At 36.2% G+C, this 20,236-nt stretch overlaps 2 protein-coding genes across 2 annotated transcripts; one reads left to right on the forward strand and one right to left on the reverse strand.

Moving 5' to 3' along the window:
- Positions 1-812: 812 nt before the first annotated feature.
- On the forward strand, positions 813-5,337 carry LOC105045539 (protein STRICTOSIDINE SYNTHASE-LIKE 10). The gene is made up of 3 exons (XM_010923853.4): positions 813-1,160; positions 3,238-3,504; positions 4,593-5,337. The coding sequence occupies exons 1-3, from the start codon at positions 895-897 to the stop codon at positions 5,170-5,172; spliced, it is 1,113 nt and encodes a 370-aa protein (XP_010922155.1). The 5' UTR covers positions 813-894; the 3' UTR covers positions 5,173-5,337.
- A 10,971-nt stretch (positions 5,338-16,308) lies between these two features.
- LOC105045540 (two-component response regulator ORR3) lies at positions 16,309-18,454 on the reverse strand. Its single transcript, XM_010923854.4, has 5 exons — positions 18,219-18,454; positions 18,026-18,117; positions 17,829-17,900; positions 17,579-17,649; positions 16,309-16,872 (listed from the first exon to the last, which is right to left on the reverse strand). The coding sequence occupies exons 1-5, from the start codon at positions 18,322-18,324 to the stop codon at positions 16,635-16,637; spliced, it is 579 nt and encodes a 192-aa protein (XP_010922156.1). The 5' UTR covers positions 18,325-18,454; the 3' UTR covers positions 16,309-16,634.
- Positions 18,455-20,236: the final 1,782 nt, after the last annotated feature.

Raw genomic sequence — 20,236 nt, forward strand, 5'->3', positions numbered from 1 at the left:
TTGAAGGGCTTGTTTTGGATGACCCATAATCCATGGATGTTATTTTCTAGGTGAGAAAAGTTTTAAGAAATCTTGAGAACTGATTGGGTGGCAAAGAAATTTTCGCTGAACCCGCCTCTTGTAGCCACCTAGACCTCTGATAAAAGCATGACTAAGACTTCTCCAACCGTCCTAACTGTACATTTATCATCCAATTTAGATATAAACATTTACATATCCATCAACATGAGAACAATATGAAGAGGGGAGCGATTCCATAGCCAAGATTAAACTTCGAATATCAACAGAGGAATCGAAGGCAAATTAGATTGAAAAACCTTTTGTCCAATAGAAAAAAAAAAAAAAAAAAAAAAATCCTCTTCCAAATTTTCTATTAATATGTCAAAAACCACCCTTCAAACAATGCATTAGAAATCTATACAGGATATGACCCTTAACCCAGAGCATTAAATCCAGTATAAAATCATACTAAAAATAGGATCCAACAATAATGAGACATGCTGGATCCTACCCGGCTATATGATGCATCAAATGGCAAATTCTCTGGACATTACAAAGCAGCACAGATTTACCCCCACGTACACAACCTACGTGGCATGAGGTGATTGGTGAATTACAGTGTTGGTGCAGTCACAAGGTGCCGGGCATATCAACAATCCGGGTTTAAAAAAAAAAAAATTACTTCATAATATTTCTTTTGGATGGGAAAGCCACCACGTCACGTGTTTTTATTTTCCAATGCTGTGTTTGTCTGATGTGATGACCCCACCAACCGTGGAGTCCGGCCGGGTTCCGATAAATGGATAGACTCAATCCATGGAATGCCATCCAGTTCTCCTTGTTCTCTCCAACTCTTCTGTCTAGAAGAAGGGATATTCCAATTCTATTAACAAGATGTCTTCTCCTATCTGCAAGCTCACCGTGATTTCTGCAATACTTACAGGACTCTCGGTCTTATTGTCTTTGGATTCTGTGTTCCATGATTCCAAGAATCCAGACATTGAGATGCTGCCACTGGATGCTGCAACTGGTCCTGAAAGCATAGCCTTTGATGCTAAGGGTGAGGGTCCATACACTGGGATATCGGATGGTCGGATATTGAAATGGCAAGGGAAGGAACACGGATGGCTTGAATACGCTGCTGTCCATGCCCCGCATCTGTGAGCATCCATCACTCTCTCTTTTATATCTCAAGTCTAGATTTTTGGCGATTTTTCATCACTACAGAATCGAATCCAAAATCTTTGATTATTGTTAGAAGGGTTTACGCATGCACCACGGCAAATCTAGTTACTTATATGTTAGAAAAATATTGTTACATCGATTTGCTTGGTTGATCAAACCATCCTTATTTCTTTTGTAAATTAATAAAATAAAGCTTATTTCATTTGCTTGGTCACCCACTTAATTAGTTCAAATTAGAATGGTGACATTACAACTAATTTCTGAAAAAATAAAGAGATATTTTCTTCCATGAAGTTTGTATAAGTAGAGAGTTATTAATTTCAGTGTTAGTTCGGAGAAGATTACTAACATGATTGGGTGGAACAACTGTGCAACAGCGACTGTTGAAAGTTTATGGAGCATATGGACGTACGTATGGAGAGCATCAGCTCTATCTTTGGGGAGGTCCGGTTTACATGTCACATGTGGGGAGTAAAATCCAACATGGGAACTGTGTGATATATGGTGTCTGTCTCTAGATATTTTTGACCTACGTATGAAGCAGTTTTCCAGCTTGTTCTTTTCAGGCGCCTAAAAAATTGGCATACGCTTCATATAAGTCCAATTATACAACCTAGCTAAAATATTATACGATTTATGAGGAAGTTCTTTTTAACTTTCTTACATTAATTTGTCTGGCTTAAGTTTTATGCAGATTTTTGAATATTAGGTTCATGTGATTACCATCCTAGATGGTTTACAATTTTTGTAGCTAATTATGTGATGAATTTATTTTTCAGCTCTTGTGCTTCTTTAACACCTCAATTACTCAATATCTTTTTGAGGGTTTCAATTGCTGAGTATCGGCATTTCTTTTCTTGTTAGGCGATACTCGATGGTTGTGGTCCTCATCATCGCAATGACATGTTTTACTTATCGAACTTTTTGTAACTAACCCTAGCGTTTCTTAATTTCTTTTTTGAGAATATAATTTTGTCAAAGATAAACAAGAATGATTACGGGGTCTCTCATTAGCAAGAGGCTCATAAATAAAAAATTTGTGCCAATTAACTTGGCAATGATCCAACAATTGCACCCCTCCTAAGTGTTTTGAGTTTGGTCTCTCTCTCAGATTAAGAGGGGATAATTCTAACCATCTGTCTTGTACCTACCCAACCACTCGATGGCGACTCCAACCGAAATCGACCCCTCATCCCTTGCCCAGGTGGGGTGAGTGTGTACAAACAAGCCCCTGGTGATAGGTGGGTTGTTGCTATCTTTTCCTTTCAAGGTAACTGATAGATGGAGCTCCCACCATTATTCTCGAAGAAAAGACAGAACAAATTGAAGGGTAGTTTACTAATCAATGGTTATGACCCTGAGGAAGAAAAGCTCAAATTTATTGCAAGGACATCATTTTCTATGTACTAATTAATATTTTTATTGTATGTCCTGATCAAAACCAACTACATTAACAAATTTTCTTTTTACTTATTGTTTCATGGTTGTTCTTTTAAAAAAACTATGGATCATCAAGCATAGCCCTTTTGAGGATGAGAAAATTACATATTTTCATACTTGAACCAAACAAGTGATAGACAGCCAAACTTCTCTCAGCTGGTTGGAACCCCTCTCCTTGACACACTCTCTGCATTTAGTCATGGAACCAGGCAGTCCTTAGGCTTTCTAGACCAATTATTTGCTCTGCAAAAAATATCAGTTATTTCTGCATATACTGAATGAGGAACCTTACACCAGATTTTTGGCGCATTTTCATGTTGAATTCTGCCTTAAGAAAACATTATCAGTTCGAAGTTGGTCGACTCGAGATTATGACTGACTAATTCACAAATCTAGTTAATAGTTTTAAAAGAAAAATATTTTTAGATTCTTATGCATTGTGCAGGATACTTTTATAGCAGTAGGGCAGCTGATATCATTCGACTCACAATTTATTAGTATCCATAACATTTTGGTCTTTGTGTGCTTTAGAATATGTAGATAATGACAACGAATGTCAAATATTTTGTTCGTCTTGTTGAGAATAATCTAACCATTGCATGAGTTTTACAGGTTGAGCAAGTGTAGAGGCTCACAAGATCCAAATCTGGAACATGTCTGTGGGCGACCGCTGGGTCTGCGATTTAGCGACAAGACCGGGGAACTTTTTGTTGCAGATGCTTATCTAGGGTTGTTAGTGGTCGGTCCTGATGACAAATTTGCAACACCAATTGCTAAACAAGCACAAGGTGTTGAGTTCCATGTAACCAATGGTTTGGACATAGATCCTGACAGTGGAGCTGTCTATTTTACTGATAGTAGCATGCGCTTTCAAAGAAGGTATGACACATTGCCTCTCTGTTTATTTCAAGACACAAAATGTGAAATGTTATGTACCTATCTGCGTTCAACATCAATAAACCTGGAAACGAATTCACATTAATTTGCAACAACTGGTCTACAGAGCAAAAAACACATCTGAAAATTAGGTCAACATTTAGATCCTCACTGGACCATTAAGATTGAGCTCCCTTTAGAAGATTTTAATTCAAATCAGTCTCACTTCTATCATCTTGATCATCCACAGATGGCTTCCAGTTGAATACTTGCATTCAATTATCACATGAATGCAAAGGTAAAGCAAAAGGCATATATAGCCATGGCCTAGTGGTTGCACCTGTTCTTTCGACGGTAAAAGGTTTTGACTTCAAACCTTGCAGGTGTTTTTCGGCATGCTAGACATGATTGGGATCATCCCCACTGTCGAACACAAAAGAATAACATCAAATAAATAAACTCATCAAGAAAAAATGCAGAGACCATAAAATTTGTGTAATATGCCATAAAAATTAGTTCTTTCCAACTGGACTGAACTTAAAAGATCTTACCTTATGTAGTCGAACAATGAGAATGAGTCAACAACTACTTCTCTAATACATGCGCAAATACAAGTACTTACACATACACAATGAGAATGGCAATCAACAACCATTTCTCCAAGAGAGACACACACACACACACATGATAGGAAGTAACTACCAGCCATCATTTACAAGTCTCTTTAAGTAAACAACAAAACAGGATTCCTATTGATTTTTCATACTTTTTATTTTCTGACTCAGATGGATGGATGTATTCTCTTAAGTGGTATAAATAAAATCAAAGTCTCTTTAGGTAAGAAACAAAACAGGATTCCTATTGATTTTTCACACATTTTATTTTCTGATTCACATGGATGTATTTTCTCTAAATTGGCATGAAAAAAATCTCCGAATTTTCTGTAGTGACCACAATAACATTATGAGTGCCATTATTGTAAACCCTGTGGCTGCTAACCCAACAAATGAATCTAAATATTTTTCAGCTTTTGTTAGCCTGGCCCAACGTCCATAAAAGTACTAATGTGCAAACGATGGCATAATCCACAGGCAATACATCTCAGCAGTAATAGCTGGTGATAAAACGGGAAGGTTGATGAAGTACGACCCTCAAAGCAAAGAGGTCCAAGTCCTACTCGACTCCTTGTCCTTCCCCAATGGGGTGGCACTAAGCCAAGATGGCTCCCACCTTCTCATTGTGGAGACCATCACCTGCAGAATCTTAAGATACTGGCTTCGAACACCCAAGGCCAACACTGTTGAAGTCATCGCCCAACTCCCAGGATTCCCAGATAACATCAAGCGGAGCCCAAGAGGAGGCTTCTGGGTGGCTCTCCATTCCAAGAGAACAAAGTTTGTAGAGAGGGTTCTCTCCGATCCTTGGCTGTGTGACGTTCTCCTTAACTCCTCAATTGACCTCCAGAGGGTGTCTTCGTTCGTAAATCGGAGGAGTGGAAAGGCATCTGCACTGAGGTTGAGCGAAGATGGCCAGGTTTTGGAGGTTTTGGAAGGATTTGGTGGAGGGACAATGAGAGCCATTAGTGAGGTGGAAGAGAGGTACGGGAGGTTGTGGATTGGGTCTATAGCGATGCCATTTGTGGGCATTTATAATGTTACTGGACCAGCATAGAGGATCACCACTTTGCTTGGTCTACTATCTCTTTAAACATTGCATGTTGGATGCTTTTGGTTATAAGGTTCTAATAATTGTCTATGTAATGATCAACTAGAAATATGTTAATTTTAAATTTCTAGTTGTCTATATGATGATCATATAGAAATATGTTCTTTTCTCGATCCTGATGTACTTGTGTAATTCATAATTGTGTTATATATTTTTCTAGATTTTTAAGAATTTGTGGAATCGTAGGACATCTATTAGAGGTTTAATGTTTAACCTTTTTAAATGGAAATAGGAGGTAGCAGGCTGCTACCCTCTCGTTATTGAAGGAAACACAGTATAGAATTACAGCTCACAGCAATGTTACATGGCTGAGAGATTACCGAGAAGACATGAGTTTGCAGCATTGTTCCAGAGTGAATAGGATTTGGTGCCTTCTAAATAATCTTTGAGTATGGACATCTTCTAAATTAATAGTAAGAGTCCATAGTGAAACAAGTCTAGACAAAGGACCTCGCACTTGAATGCACTCATTCAAATTTCTCTAGCTCCAATAACAAGAGATCGGCAAATTCAATTTCAAGGCATGAGCGTTGTGATAATCCAGCCTGATGAGCCAAAAAGCCCACAAAGCTCAAAAAAAAAAAAAAAAAAAAAAATCAGAGGACGAAGACTCCCAACGGGAGTCTTCTTCTTCCCGAAGTCCGATCAGGAGAAGAACTCCCCGGGGCCATCGAAAACCCCTGGGAAGAACCCTATAAATTCCCCTTCTTCCCCTTAAAAGTCAGCCTCGACCAGCCATGAGATCTTCCTCTTCCTACTCTCGGAATTCTCCGTTGAAGCTCCCGACCCTGTGTTCACCTCAATTTCTCACCAGAGACCTTACCGAAGTCGAAGGTAAGCTCCGACCCTCCTTCTTCTCTTCCTTCTCCTCCTTCCTATGGCACTTGCACACCCTCGTCGGCCGTCGGGATCGACGGAAAACTTATGAATAGGGGTGGTCCTGTTCTTCCCCTGTTCGGCCGAGCCTTTCTTTCTCTTTTCCGACACCGACGGTCACGCCGACCGCCGACTCTGGCCTCTCCGAACCCGGGAGAGTCGTCCGTTGCCGCCGGCCACCGCCGGGCATGATATGGCCGTGATCAGCCGGTCAAGGCACGGGGACCTCTAGGTCCCCTGTTTCAGCCCAATGAAAGCCCGGGAAGAAGAAGAAGAAAAAAAGAAAAGAAAAAAAAAGGAAAAAGAAAAACAAAAGAAAAAGGAAAAAGAAAAAAGAAAAGAAAAAGGAAAAAGAAAAAGAAAAGAAAAGAAAATGCAAAATAGAAAAATAAAATAAAATAAAAATAAAATAAATAAGAAAAGAAAAAAATTTCCTCTCTCCCCTCTTTCTCCCTCTTTCTCTCTCTTCTCTCTCTTTCTCTCTCTATTGTCTCTCTCTAAAAAGAAAAGAAAAAAAAATATATATATATATATAAGAATAATAATAAAAAAAAATACATGTGAGAGAAAGTTTCTCTCATTTCTCTCTTAAATCTTTCTTTCTCTAAAATTGAACTTTCTCTCTCTACCTTCTCTCTCCATTTTCTCTCTCTAGATTTTCTCTCTATTTTCTCTCTCTAGACCTTTTATCTCTTTTTATGGATTTCGTCTCTCTAGGATCATTCTCTCTCTGATTGCATCACAGACCCTAGGATAAACTTGAGATGAAAATATGATGATCTGAGACTGCTCCAAAATTCGTGCAGTAGATTAGATCTTGATCCGATCCTTCTTCGAAATTGATAACATCGATCATGGTTAATCCATATTAAGTCATCCTGATATAACCTCTGATGATCTCAATCATAATTGTCACTTTTGAAGGATACGAAGATTCTCTCTCTACTTTCTCTCTCTACTTTCTCTCTCATGACTGACCTTCTCTCTCTAAAAAAGGTCTATGGATCCTGTATCGAGTCATGCCTTCATCTTTTAGGGGTTCATATTGACTCTAACAAGATGATCCAAAATTACTTTGATATCCGTGCTGTATGTCAACCTCATCTGATCGTATCAAAGATCTTTCAAATTTATTATTAAAGAATCCTATTGATTAATCTTGACTTTAATTCGATCTGTGCTTCATGATTTCTTGATCAAGTCACTTGAATCTGACCTTCAGATCAGAGACCCTGAATTGCTCTGGTATCTGGATGGTCTGACACATCCGGACAACAGTCCTCTTTCCTTATGATTTAATCTTGTTATATTTATGGAATAGAATTTGATAATGATTTGATATTTTAAATAGGATTAGCTGATTCTTCTAACGAAGTCTGAAGATCTAAGATGAACGAAGTAAGTAGATCTTATGCTCCTTATTTATTTTTAAATAATCATGTTTTTATGCAAAGAATTGCTATTGATGAAATTATAATTTTTCATAAAATAAGGATCGGCATATGTGATATGAAAAAGCATGTTTTATTGTAAGCATTGATTTCATGAATATGTCTTATGAAAATAGCATGATTATGAAGCATGAATTTCATTGTTTTTCCATCTATGTATATGTATGCTTTAAGAAAAAGATAAAAATAATTTCAAAGGCTCTCAGATAACTATGAATGAATCCCTTCAGGAAGGTCGACATCCGGAGCTAGCATCCACACGAAACATGGCTCTGCCAGCGGGTATAAAGTTGGCACATAAATTAAGAACTCTGTCGATTAAGAAACATGGCCCTGTCATGGATATAATAGTGATCTTAGCACGAATGTCTGTGAGCAATGTTTTGAAACATGACATGAATACATGATGAAAATGATTTACGATTCATAATTATGAAATATACATGATTTATGCATGCATGATGAGCTTATAACTTATTTTATTATATGTTCTATGAAATCTTTATTTTTGCAATAATTGTTATTTGCTAAATGATGCATTATCATAGAAAACTTATGCTTGATCCGATAAGAAAGCGGAAGTCTACTTACTGAGCCAGTGTAGCTCATATTCTTTTTGTTTTCTTTTTCATGTACAGAGAAATAAGGCTATGACCGAAGGAAAGGGAATCCAAGCTTGAAGATCGGCATAGCAAGCTGAAAAATTTGACAACAGAAGTTTAATTTATTTTATAATCATGAATTTGTAGTTATTTATGAATGTTGAGATTCGGATTAGTACTTGCTTTTGGATTTAGATGCTCTGAACCAATATTGGTTCGATTATTTGATGAATAATAGAATTGAATTTTTTTATTTGACGGATTTTAGATGATTATGATGGATTGGCGTCGTGTTATCGTAGGCTCCATCCCTCGGTAGCATGGCCGTATTATGTCCTGGATTTGGGGCTTTCTCAAAATGAGGTAGAAAGGAATCCCATCAATCCAAACATATTCCCAAAACCAATCAGGCTCACCATTTCTAATTCTAAATGCCTTGCAGTTTCAAAATGCTGAATTTTTAGAACAGACATTTTTCCAACTAAGAGAGCCACAAAGTACTCTACTGTGGGTTCAATGTTTAACATTATCTCTTTTTTTTTTTTTTTTGTTGGATGTGAATGGAGGTAGTGAGCAGCTTCACATAGTTTTTATTAAGATCAGAAAAGATATTTACAAATAGAAGAAGGAACATAATTTACAAGAGAGAAGAGGAAGAGAATAAGAAATCCATTACACAGATGGTGCCAAAGATATAAGATCCCTACAAAGATGCTAAATGGTTCTTCTCTATTTTCCTAGTATTGAGACACTCCCAACTATGAAATATGTGAATTACCCAACTGTTGATGATTTCTAGCTCTCCATTGGGTCCATAGGTTATGAAAATTTACTGGTCAGCCGCCCTATTTCAATTGTATTTTGATAGTGGACCAGATGCTTTTACTGAATGGGCACTTTGTGAATAAGTGATTAACTGATTTGGAGCCACCACCACATAAAGAACACTGAGCATCAATATTCCAATCTTTCTTGCTAGAACTTTCTCTGTGTGAAGTTTGTTTCTTAGTGATAGCCAAAGGAAAACCCGAGTTTTTTTGGGGATAGCTGCTTTCCAAATTATCTTGTGATATAGGGACCTTGGACTTCCATTATTCACGAATATATAATAAAAGTGAACTAAAAAAAAAAAAGCTATTGAGGGTTAACTTCCATATTGGCACACCGGCAGGTTATGAGGGTCTTATTAATGCAAGAGTTATATCAAGTGTGTGGATTTGTGTCTTTGAAAAACATACAACTTGGCTGCCATATTCCCTCATAATTTTCTTTTCTTTGAATGAAAAAGGATGAAGCAAGGAGCTTCCATGTAGTTATTAATTAAAGAAATTATATACAAGAGTAAACGAAGTGATGTATAAAATGTAAAGAGGTGTCAACAAGAGTGGTGATGCATTTGGGAGACTAGGCTTCGCCATAGTGTACCATGATTTTCAATCAACTTCTTATTACAAAATGGCTTCCAAGAATGAAACATATGGAGAGCTCCTTGAAGAGTTGTGTGGATGGAAGACTTCTTTTTGATAAAAATTTTTATATTTTTTTCTCTCCATATCTTCCAATATAGGGCCAGATAAAGTTAAGCCCCTGCGCTCGTTAGTGATAGCTGAAATTTCCTGCACCTCCAATCAGTCCAAATATCATGTATATTTGATGGCCAATCTCTCAAGTTCAACTAAATTTTGATGTAGTTCCACAGGGTATGCACAAATGTGTATTTGATGAATAAATGGGAGATAGATTCCACTCTTGATTCATAAAGGGTGCATCCTAAGCTTACTTGCCAATCTTTCCTAGCTAGTACTTCTATAGTATTGAATTTATTTCTCAAATCAAGCTAGAGGAATACCTTAATTTTTTTCTGGAATGGCAGCCTTCCAAATAGCTTTATTATAGGTTCAAATGAGACCTCTATTGTTGATGAATTTGTAGTACAGCCTACTAAAAAATGCCATTTTTACTAAGCTTCTAAGTTGGCAAATCAGCAATTCTCGAAGGTCTAACAAGAGAGAGCATGCCTTGTAGAGTTTCCAACTGCATAGCTGGCTACCTGGTCAAAAGGCCCATGAGGTTGATTCTCCAAGTAAGATATCTTCAATACCATTGTGAACTACCTGAACATTTTGATTTCAATGATCTAGAGTAGAGACCATCAAGAAGAGAAGATAGCCAAGTGTTCTCTTAAACTTGAATGTCATTACATTTTTCAAGCTTGAAGGATAGACAATTCCAAAAAGCACTCAGATGTTTGCTAACCTCTTTTTAGATGGAAGAGAGTTTTTGGAATATTTCTTGATTCTTATCCCTAATTTTTCTTTACATAATATGCACCTTTGATTAGTCTTCACTAGATACTTTCTGATCCTAGAGTGAACTTTCATGCCCACTTTATAAGAGCGAGATTCATCTAATCAATATTTTTTATATCCAAACCTCTATTCTCCCCAAATCTATATATAATTTTCTAATTAACAAGACAGTAAAACCCACTGATAGTCTCCCTCTCTTTTTATAGAAATGTCTGATGCATCTGATCAATTCTATTTCCATAGAAATACCCTCGTAGGTTAGTTCATGAATCATGACCAGTTGCTAGTCAGAATTGCCACTTCGAAAGAAGCCAAAAATAAACATTGAGTAGTTTGAAGCAAAGGAGAAATTAATTTAAGAAAAAACAACAATGGCAGTTTCTATCTAGGCCCAGCCTAACTCGGAATAGTCATCATTCAGCTTTCGGCCCTAAAATCCAAATGATCCAAATTTGAAAAGGCTCAATTTTTCAGAACTCCCCTTAACATCTGTGGCATGATTTAGACCCATCCAAATCTAAGAGAAAGTCTTTGTGCATCGTATGAGGTGCAATAAAATTGATATGGAGTGCACAGTCCAATTACATTAGAGCACGTAGCGTACTTAATGATGAGATAAATATCTAATACTGTTCAACTTTTTCTTTCTCCAATTTTTAATGATGAAAATGCTCTTTCCTTCGTAGAACAAAAAAGAAACAGTATTATTACTTCCTGATATCTTGTATGATTTTCTATAAACATATATATGACTTTCTATATATTTATGACATCCTGAATAATATATTTGACTTCCTAATACTTTGTATGACTTCTTGTAAATATACGTGACATCCTGAACAATATATATAACTTTTTATAAATATATATGACATCTTGAACAATATATATGGCTTTCTAATATCTTAAATAATTTTTTGTGAACATATATGATATCCTAAACAATATATATAATTTTTTGTGAATATATATGACATCTTCAACAACATATATGGCTGTCTAACATCTTATATGACTTTCTATCAATATATATGATATTCTATATAATATATATGACTTTCTATCAATATATACGACATCCTGAATAATATATGACTTCTTGATGCCTCATATGACTTCCTGTTGGTTGTTATAATAATCAACAGAAAGTCAAATAAAGCATCAAAAAGTTATATATATTATTTAGGATGTTATATATATATACAAAAAATCATATAAAGCATTAGGAAGCTATATATATTATTCAGAATATCATATATATATTCACAGAAAGTCATATATATTATTCAGGATATCATATATATTCATAAAAAATTATATAAGGTATTAGAAAGTCATATATATCATTCAAAATATCATATATATTCATAAAAAATTATATATATTGTTCAAGATATTATATATATTTACAGAAAGTCATATAAAATATCAAGAAGTCATATATATTATTTAAGATGTCATAAAGATATAAAAAGTCATATATATCCTTCAAAATATCATATATATTCATAAAAAAATTATATAAGACATTAGGAAATATTAATACTATTATTTCTTTATTCTACGAGAGAAGGATATTTTTATCACTGAAAATTGAAGAAAGAAAAAAACTGAGCGGTATTAAATATCTGTCCCATCTAAATATGCTACATACCCCAATATTATTAGATGGTACACTTCTTTTGCACCCCATACGCGGTGCATAAAGAATTACTCTCGGAGAGATCTAAAAATTGACAAAAGTTAAGGTCCGGCACACTAGCTTTAGGATGGGCTAGGCTTACATGCAAGGTTTAAATCTTAGGCTTCATTTTGCCCTAGGCCCAACACAGACTGACCCAAGTCCACAGCCTTTTATATTGTATGCACTAATGCATTGTATTTACACATATACTCCCTGTGGGACTTCTTGTTTGTACCTCTCCTTTTCAAAGTGAGGCTGGAAAGGAGAACCCAGGCCCCCATAATCCCACCCAAAAAAAAAAGGAAGAAAAGGGTAAAGGCAGAGCTGGTAAAATTCATTGAGTAAAACAATTATAAATCAAGGGAAAAAAATTATAAATAATCTTTTACCCAATCCACCAACTAACATTATTTCCCTTTATCTTTCATAAGGTTTGGGTTGTATCTTCTATGCGAAATAATGTTTTATCTTTTTTCACGACGTCAACCATGGGATTACATTTTCCATAGCTTTCAAATTACGATAAATCTCTTCATTCCATTTGTAATACAAATCATCAAGCTAACGTCATACAATGAAAGCTGTGTAAAGTGTAATCTAATGGTTAATATTGTAAAAAAAAAAATCAGTCATTCTGTGATATCTGGCCCAAAATTCTCCTTGCATGAATTTTGGGGCATGAAATTGAAAACAAAAAAAAAAAAGCCCTTACATCTCCTGTATTTGGATCTTTCCCATATTTTCTCTGTCGGCAATCCTTGCCGCCGATCATTCTCTACCCCATCGCCGTCGATCGCCTACCGCTGTCGGCCGTCACTACTGCCAGCCGCCACTAGTTTTTCAGTCAAGAACCATGAACTGCCCTTTCCTCCCCTGTTCGGCCATGAAAAAGAAGAAAAAAAAAGGAGAATAAGAAAAGAAAAAGAAAAAGAAAGAAAGAAAGAAAAGGAATTTTCTCTCTCCTATCTCTCTCTCTCTCTCTCCTCTTTTATGTTTCTCTCTACTCCCTATTTCTCTCTCATCTAATCCATGGGCTTCGGTACGAATCTAAGATGGTCTTTTAAAAGAGACCAAGAATCATTTTGATAGCCATGTAGTTTATCAAATCTCAGTCCGATCCTTATCAAAAATTCATAGAGTTTAATCATCGTTGACCCCTATGGAGTCACCATGATATAACCTCTGATGATTTTGATCACAGATTCTTCTTTGGAGGAATACAGATTCTCTCTATTTTCTCTCTTCACCCACTTTCTCTCTCTAAAATTACCTATGGACCCTTATCGAATCATGTCTTCCTCTTCTAAGAACCTATGTTGACTTCGACAAGATGACCTGAAACTGCTTTGATATTTATGTCATATATCAAATCAATACCGGACCTATCTAATATCTTTGAAATCCACTACTGATGAACTCTATTGATCAGTTTTGATCTTAATCCAATCCATGCTCCATGATTCCTTGATCAAAGTTGCTTATATCGGATCCTCAGCTAGGAGGCCATGAATTGTTCCAGTGTCCGGGCAGCCTATCGGACCGATCATCCGATCAACAATCTCTTTATTTAATTTTATTGAACTTATTGAAAAAAATTAATTATAATTTAATATTTTAAATAGGATTATTTGATCCATTTAAGGAACACTAAAGATCTAGGACGATCGAGATAAGTGGATCTTACGCTCCTTATCTATTTTTAGATAATCATGTTTTCCATGCAAAGAATTGTTGTTGATAAAATCATATTTTTCATAAAATAAGGATCAGCATATGTGATATAAAAAAATATGTTTTATTATGATCATTGATTCCATGAATATGTTTTATGAAAGTAGTATGTTTATGAAGCATAAATTTTATTATTTTTCCATCTATATATATGTATATCTTAAGAAAAAAAATATAAGGATTTCAAAAACTCTCAGATAGCTATGAACAAATCCTTATGGGAAGGTCGACATCCGGAGCTAGTATCTACATGAAATATGGCCCTGCCAATGGGTATAAAGTTGGCACACAAAATAAAAAATTTATCGATTAAGAAATATAGCCCTATCATGGGTATAATAGTAATCTTAGTACGAATATTTGTGAGCAATGTTTTCAAACATGATACGAATATATGACAAGAATGATTTATAATTCATGTTTATGAAATATTTATGATTTATGCGAGCATGATTTGGTTTATAACTTGTTTTATTATATACTCTATGAAATATTTATTTTTGTAATATCTGTTACTTTTTAAATATTGTATTATCATGAAAAAATTTATGCTTGATCCGGTAAGGAAGCACAGGTTCTACTTACTGAGCTAGTATAGCTCATATCTTCTTTTTTTCTTTTTTCCTGTTCAGATAAATAAGGATAGAAATGAAGCATGATTCAAACTTGAGGGTCTACGCTAACAAATATAAAAATTTTATAGCTGAAGTCTAGTTTGTTGGAGATTATGGACTTGTAGTTATTATTTATGGATTATGAGATAAGGATATTGTATTTGATTATGGATTTAAATGCTCTGAAATAATTTTGGTTTTAATTATTTGATGAATAATAGAATTGGATCTTTCATTATATTTTATTTATGATGAAATTTAGATGACTATAATAGATGGGTTTCATGTTGTTGTAGACTCAATCTTTCGATAGTATAATTGTGTTACGTCATAAATTTAAAACGTGACACATTCTTTCACACAAAAGATACAATCTGAACTTTTTTGCATAATATTTAGCAATGAGCCCGTGCCATCCTGGAAGCATCTCTCGATGGACAAACCATTCCGTGCGTACAATATCCAATGGCCCTAGGCGGCATCATTCTATAGGTGAGGCAAACTTGGGGAAAGGTCTAATACTTGGAGGACATACAAATGTAAGCAGGTCTGCCACGATGGAAACATGGATGGTGTGAATGGAAGCTTTTTGTTAGATGGTTCCAATATCCCCCCATCCCTTCCCCCCATGCCAAACACGTTTATCAGCACAAGTGCCCCCTGGATCCTTGAAAAGGGGCGGATTTTAGGTAAGTAGTTGTCACTTGTGATCGCATGAGACCATGGAGGCTTGCCCAGATCCATAACACATGTTGGACTCTTGTCTGCCACCTTGCTTGCAGGCAATCACAGCTATGGATTACAGTCATGCCTTCATTCAAACAAACTCATTTTTACCTATCTTTCATGTCATTTATTTAGCCAGAAAGTTGGGGAAAAAGACAGGTCAATTTCTATCATATTGATTAATATCACAAGATTGAAATAATAGGGGAGATTTTTCATCTCTCATATATATACAAAAATGCTGGTACAAACTGAGATCTTGTATGAACTCAGTCAAAGATGAAAACCTTGTTCAAAGTCTAGTTCCTCTCCAATCTTAAATATGGTCAATCTGAAAACTGTTCGCAGAGACAGAAAGGCATGGGCTGGAATATTAAATATGGCTGATTTCAACAGAGATCTTCTCTCCAAATGGTCAACAAACCTCAACCTCTCTTTTTCTGACCATGCATTAGAAGAGTTGAGAGAGCTAGCAAGCATTCTGAAAAGCATTACCCTCTTATACCAAGACAAGCCAATATGGAGATGGACACTGTTAAATCCTCCTATTGGTTCATCAACCAGAAGGTATGACCTGCACCCATTGACCCAGCCCTCTGAAAAGAGGTGGCATTTGAAAAGCTAAAAATCTTGATTTGGTTGCACTGGAGGAACATTAGAATCCTGAGTGTGTACATCATGGTCCGGGACTCTTCCATATTGGGCTTGCCTTCGTCACCTGGAACGTAATGTGATGGATGTATCTTTTTAGAAAAAGAGATCACTGCTCTGGGAGCAGCTCTTCCTAATATGAACCTATTACTCTCCTTCTGAATGTCCTAAAGAGAAACAAGAATGCAATTTGGTCCTTGTATGCAGTCCTCTTTTACAAGAGCACCTTAGCGCATCTTGCTTCATTTACTTAAATAGAAATAGGTGAGTTTCGAATCAATCTGCTTGAAAACTTCCTCATGGAGAATAATTAGAGTGAAGGTGAAATAGAAAAGGCAAGGGTGGAGTTAGATAAGCCTAATGCCCGTGAGATGTATATGGAGCGATAACAACCTAACTAAAACCATGATAAGAAAAAATAAGATTTTCTTGTTATCCTTCTGAGAACAAACAGTTTCTCTCATTATCAAGATGACATAAGTAACTTTCATACAAGGCATCCACTCCTTCCAATATCCACCCTTCCATTACAACTTTCCATCATTCTGCTTTGCCATTATTTGCATCTCCAAGTTATTGGCAGTTCTGATTTCTAAGCAAGACAAAATTAGCATCCATTACATGTGAGTATTTTCCCTCTAATCTAATTCTTCTTAAGCAAATCCTATAATCTTAGATCAAGCAGAAAAATAGTGGAGAAAGTAGAACTTTTAAAGGATCTCCTCAAAAAAATAAAAATACGAAAAGAAAATTAATATGAGAAATCACAGGACTGTCAGGCTGCTCGTTAATCTTGGTCTTGTCATCTCCCGTGAAGTTTCATCATCCATAGCTTTTCTTTTGTTGCTGTTATTATTGCTGCTGGTGTTGTTGTTGTTCTGCAGCACCTCCTGCTGTTGCTGCTCTTTATATTTCCCCTTGAGTATATGGGGTTTGAGCCTTTTCATGTCTGAGAGCTGTACTGGCTTCAGAAAGAATTCTTCTGCTCCTTCTTCCAAGCATCTGGCCAGAAAAGGTGCCCATCAGACCACTATCTCTTGATACGAATTTAATCAATTTATGTGTGGTGTGGAAGTCAGGGAACGAAAACAGAGCAAGAGTTAGGAAAAGGTTTCAGAAGAAGGCATAGTTTGGGAAGGCTTCCTTACCAATTTGGCTAAGCAAATTTCATAGGCATCTTGGAAGACATAAAGATTATATGAAAGTTGATACCGCAATCACTTTTACTTGATTTGGTTCTCAATGGAATATTGGATGATTGAGATTGGCAACAGAGAGGAGAAAAGACCCCAGATTTGTCTGACTTAAAGCTTTCATCTTTATTCTCTTATCAGAAAAGTTAATGACTTGGGAAGAGCATAAAATTTTCATGCATTCTTTAGTATCCATCAAACAGATTACTAACTTGAATGGCGGGAATATTTCACATCAAAATAGTTCCTCCAGTTGTGGGAATGAAAGGAGAAAAAGAAGAGACTTCATGGGAGCAAAAGAAAGTCCCTGTCACACTAAAAATCTCTTCAATTCTTACTGCTTTTTCATTCTTCCTGATTGCATCACAATATAAGTTACTAAAATTTTAAGAGGAATCACAGAGGTTAAACATATTTTTTCTAAAAAATCTATCTCCTTATTTTTTGTCTCCTTTGAAATATACCCAAAGATTGCAGAAATTCTACAAAATCAGAAAAGGAGATATTATGCTCACCTGTTGATCCTGGAAGGCACATTCTCAGATGACATGATTACAACTGGGATGTCTTTCAGAGAAGATGACTCCTAATTCAGCAATCAAAAAATCCTCATGAGTTCCACCATAGGTGATGCCAAAACCAGACTAAACAATTCCTCCATATCAACATAAAAGAATAAACAAGCAAAGAGTATTCATGGGAGACCATCTTTTACAAAGAAAAAAAGAAAAAAGGACTGTTGACCCAAGCAACAATAATAGGTACCTTAATTCTCTTGAGAAGATCATAGCCTGTCATTTCAGGCATGCAGTAGTCTGTGATAACCAAATTTATAACCTGAAGAAAAGTGACAAGACAAATCCAATTCATCAATCACCACTCCACCAAACATCTAATTGTTCACAATAAAAAGAGGGAAAAAAAAAACAATGAAAGGCATAAGAGAACCTATAAAGCCATACATGCTGGTCAGAAGAAACAGGAGGTGAATTGCTCTGATCATCCTGCAGACCCAGGAATTGCAAAGCTTTGCTCCCAGAATCCACTGTAGTAACTTAATAAAAACAATAAGAAAAACAAAACATCAGCTTTTTGAAACAAACCAATACTAAATACATTTCTTTTTTTTTTTTTTTTTTTCCCTCATCAGAATACCTTGGTATGATGAGGTCTTGAGGAGCCTCTCAATCAACTTTCTGTCAAGAAGGTTGTCATCCACAGCTAAGACACGGTACTGAGTCTCCGTAGCAACAACAGCCATGGTGGCTGACTACTCTCAAGAATAAGAAGAAGAAGAAGAAGAAGAAGATGGAGGAAAAAGAGGGAGGGATGGAATATGAGGAGGTGGTGTGGGGATGGCTTCAAGGATGTTTTTTATATGACTGATCCCCTGGGAAAGGATGGAAGGGAAATATTATAGAGCGCCACCCAAATCCCACCTCGTGGAAAGCATGATCCGACCAGATCTCCTCCATATCTTTCCTGGAATCCACCTCAATTGACCCATTATAACTTTGAATTGGAGAGAAGGAAAGGACCATGCCACCCCTTTCCTTTCCTTTCTTTCCCTCTCTGTCTCTTTGCTGACTCCTCTCTTGCTGTCCTTTTGCAGGTCATGTCTTCCTTGTTGGCCACCCAAGATCCGTTAATTGACTCGTAGATTTCACTTTAAACAGCATTGTGCTTGCCTCTCTCTTTTTTATATTTTGCTCTTTCCATTCATATATTATATATTTTTTTTAATAAGAGCCTAGGGTGGTGGTCGGTTGGATGTGGATGGGCTGAACGTTAATGACGTATAAAATCTTATTATTCTTTTCTTAGATGAAAAGTGTTGACTATATTTAAGCAAGCCAATAGAACATTTAGGGCTTCAAACGGGTCTGATATATCTGATCAGAGCATGCTTGATCCCCACCTAATCCGATTTCATATTCGGGTCTTGAGACAATGGGTGGTCATCAAGAATAAAAAGAGAGAGAGCAAGTGAGAAAGAAGGGAAGAGATAGAGAGAGGGAGAGCTAAGGAGAGAGAGAGGAGGGAGGGGAGTACTTATTATTGGAGATGAAGGTTACGATTGGAGAGAGAGAGAGAGAGAGAGGAGGTGTGAAGGCCAAGAGACAACAATGTGGACTAGAGAGTCGTAGACAAACAAGGAAGGAGGTTGGAAGCATTGTGTGAATGGTTGCTCTCATCTTTAATGGAAATCAACAGAAAACGCTGAGAAGGACCACTCTTGGTGGAAATCAAGATACTGAGGGTACTGTGGAAGATGAAGAGGCCAAAAGGAGTAGGAAGCTTACCATGGAGAAGGCTGACATAACCAGATGGCAATGTCTCGATCTAAGGATAGATTCGAAGGACGTTAGGAAAGGAAAAGATGGAGGAGATCACACAGCCTGTAAAAGGTTAGGGATGGACAGTAATACTACGAGTAAAAATAGTTTTTATTTCGCAAATTCAAAATCAGATCGAGCCTAGTTAGGTAACTAATATAGAAACTCAACCTAAATCTAGATAACATGCAGATTTGGTGGAGCCAGATTACGGTTCATAAAACTAAGACCCAACTTAAAATGTTGGATGGATCTAATTTTATAAACAGGTCAAATTAAGTAAAAATGGATTGACTTGGGGGTTGGTCCACAAGTCAATCCAACCCATTTGCAACCTTAGAGAGATTTAGTCCGCACTCTTAAATCTATGCTAGATCACAAATTGATTCTCATGGTCTACCTCAAACTATTGACCTACAAAACTATATTTACTGGCAGGAAAAATTATGAAAAAAGATAAAATATTTCAATTACTAAAAAATTTTTACAAAACTGTTTATAGACTTTCTAAGCTTATTTCAATTTTAAGAAAATAAATAAACTAGTTTAAAAAAAATATCACATCAAATACAATGCAAATTTTTCCTATTGACTCAATTTGATTGGCTACGCATACTAGCACGGATTCGGCCTATCTTAATTGGCTAGTTGGTATAGGCCTGGCTGGATGGAAGGAAAAGTGGTGAGGGCCCACCCGTTGCAGGCTTGAGATTCCCTGACGTTGGCTCCACCTCTTCTGTTTCCAAGTTGAGCCAAAACGAGATCATGCTGTCATCCCATTCTCTCTTTCTTTCGCTCCATCCCTTCTCTCACTTCACTGATTAAATTTTGTTACCA

This window comes from Elaeis guineensis, chromosome 5 (assembly GCF_000442705.2).
Source record: "Elaeis guineensis isolate ETL-2024a chromosome 5, EG11, whole genome shotgun sequence".
Lineage (NCBI taxonomy): Eukaryota > Viridiplantae > Streptophyta > Magnoliopsida > Arecales > Arecaceae > Elaeis > Elaeis guineensis.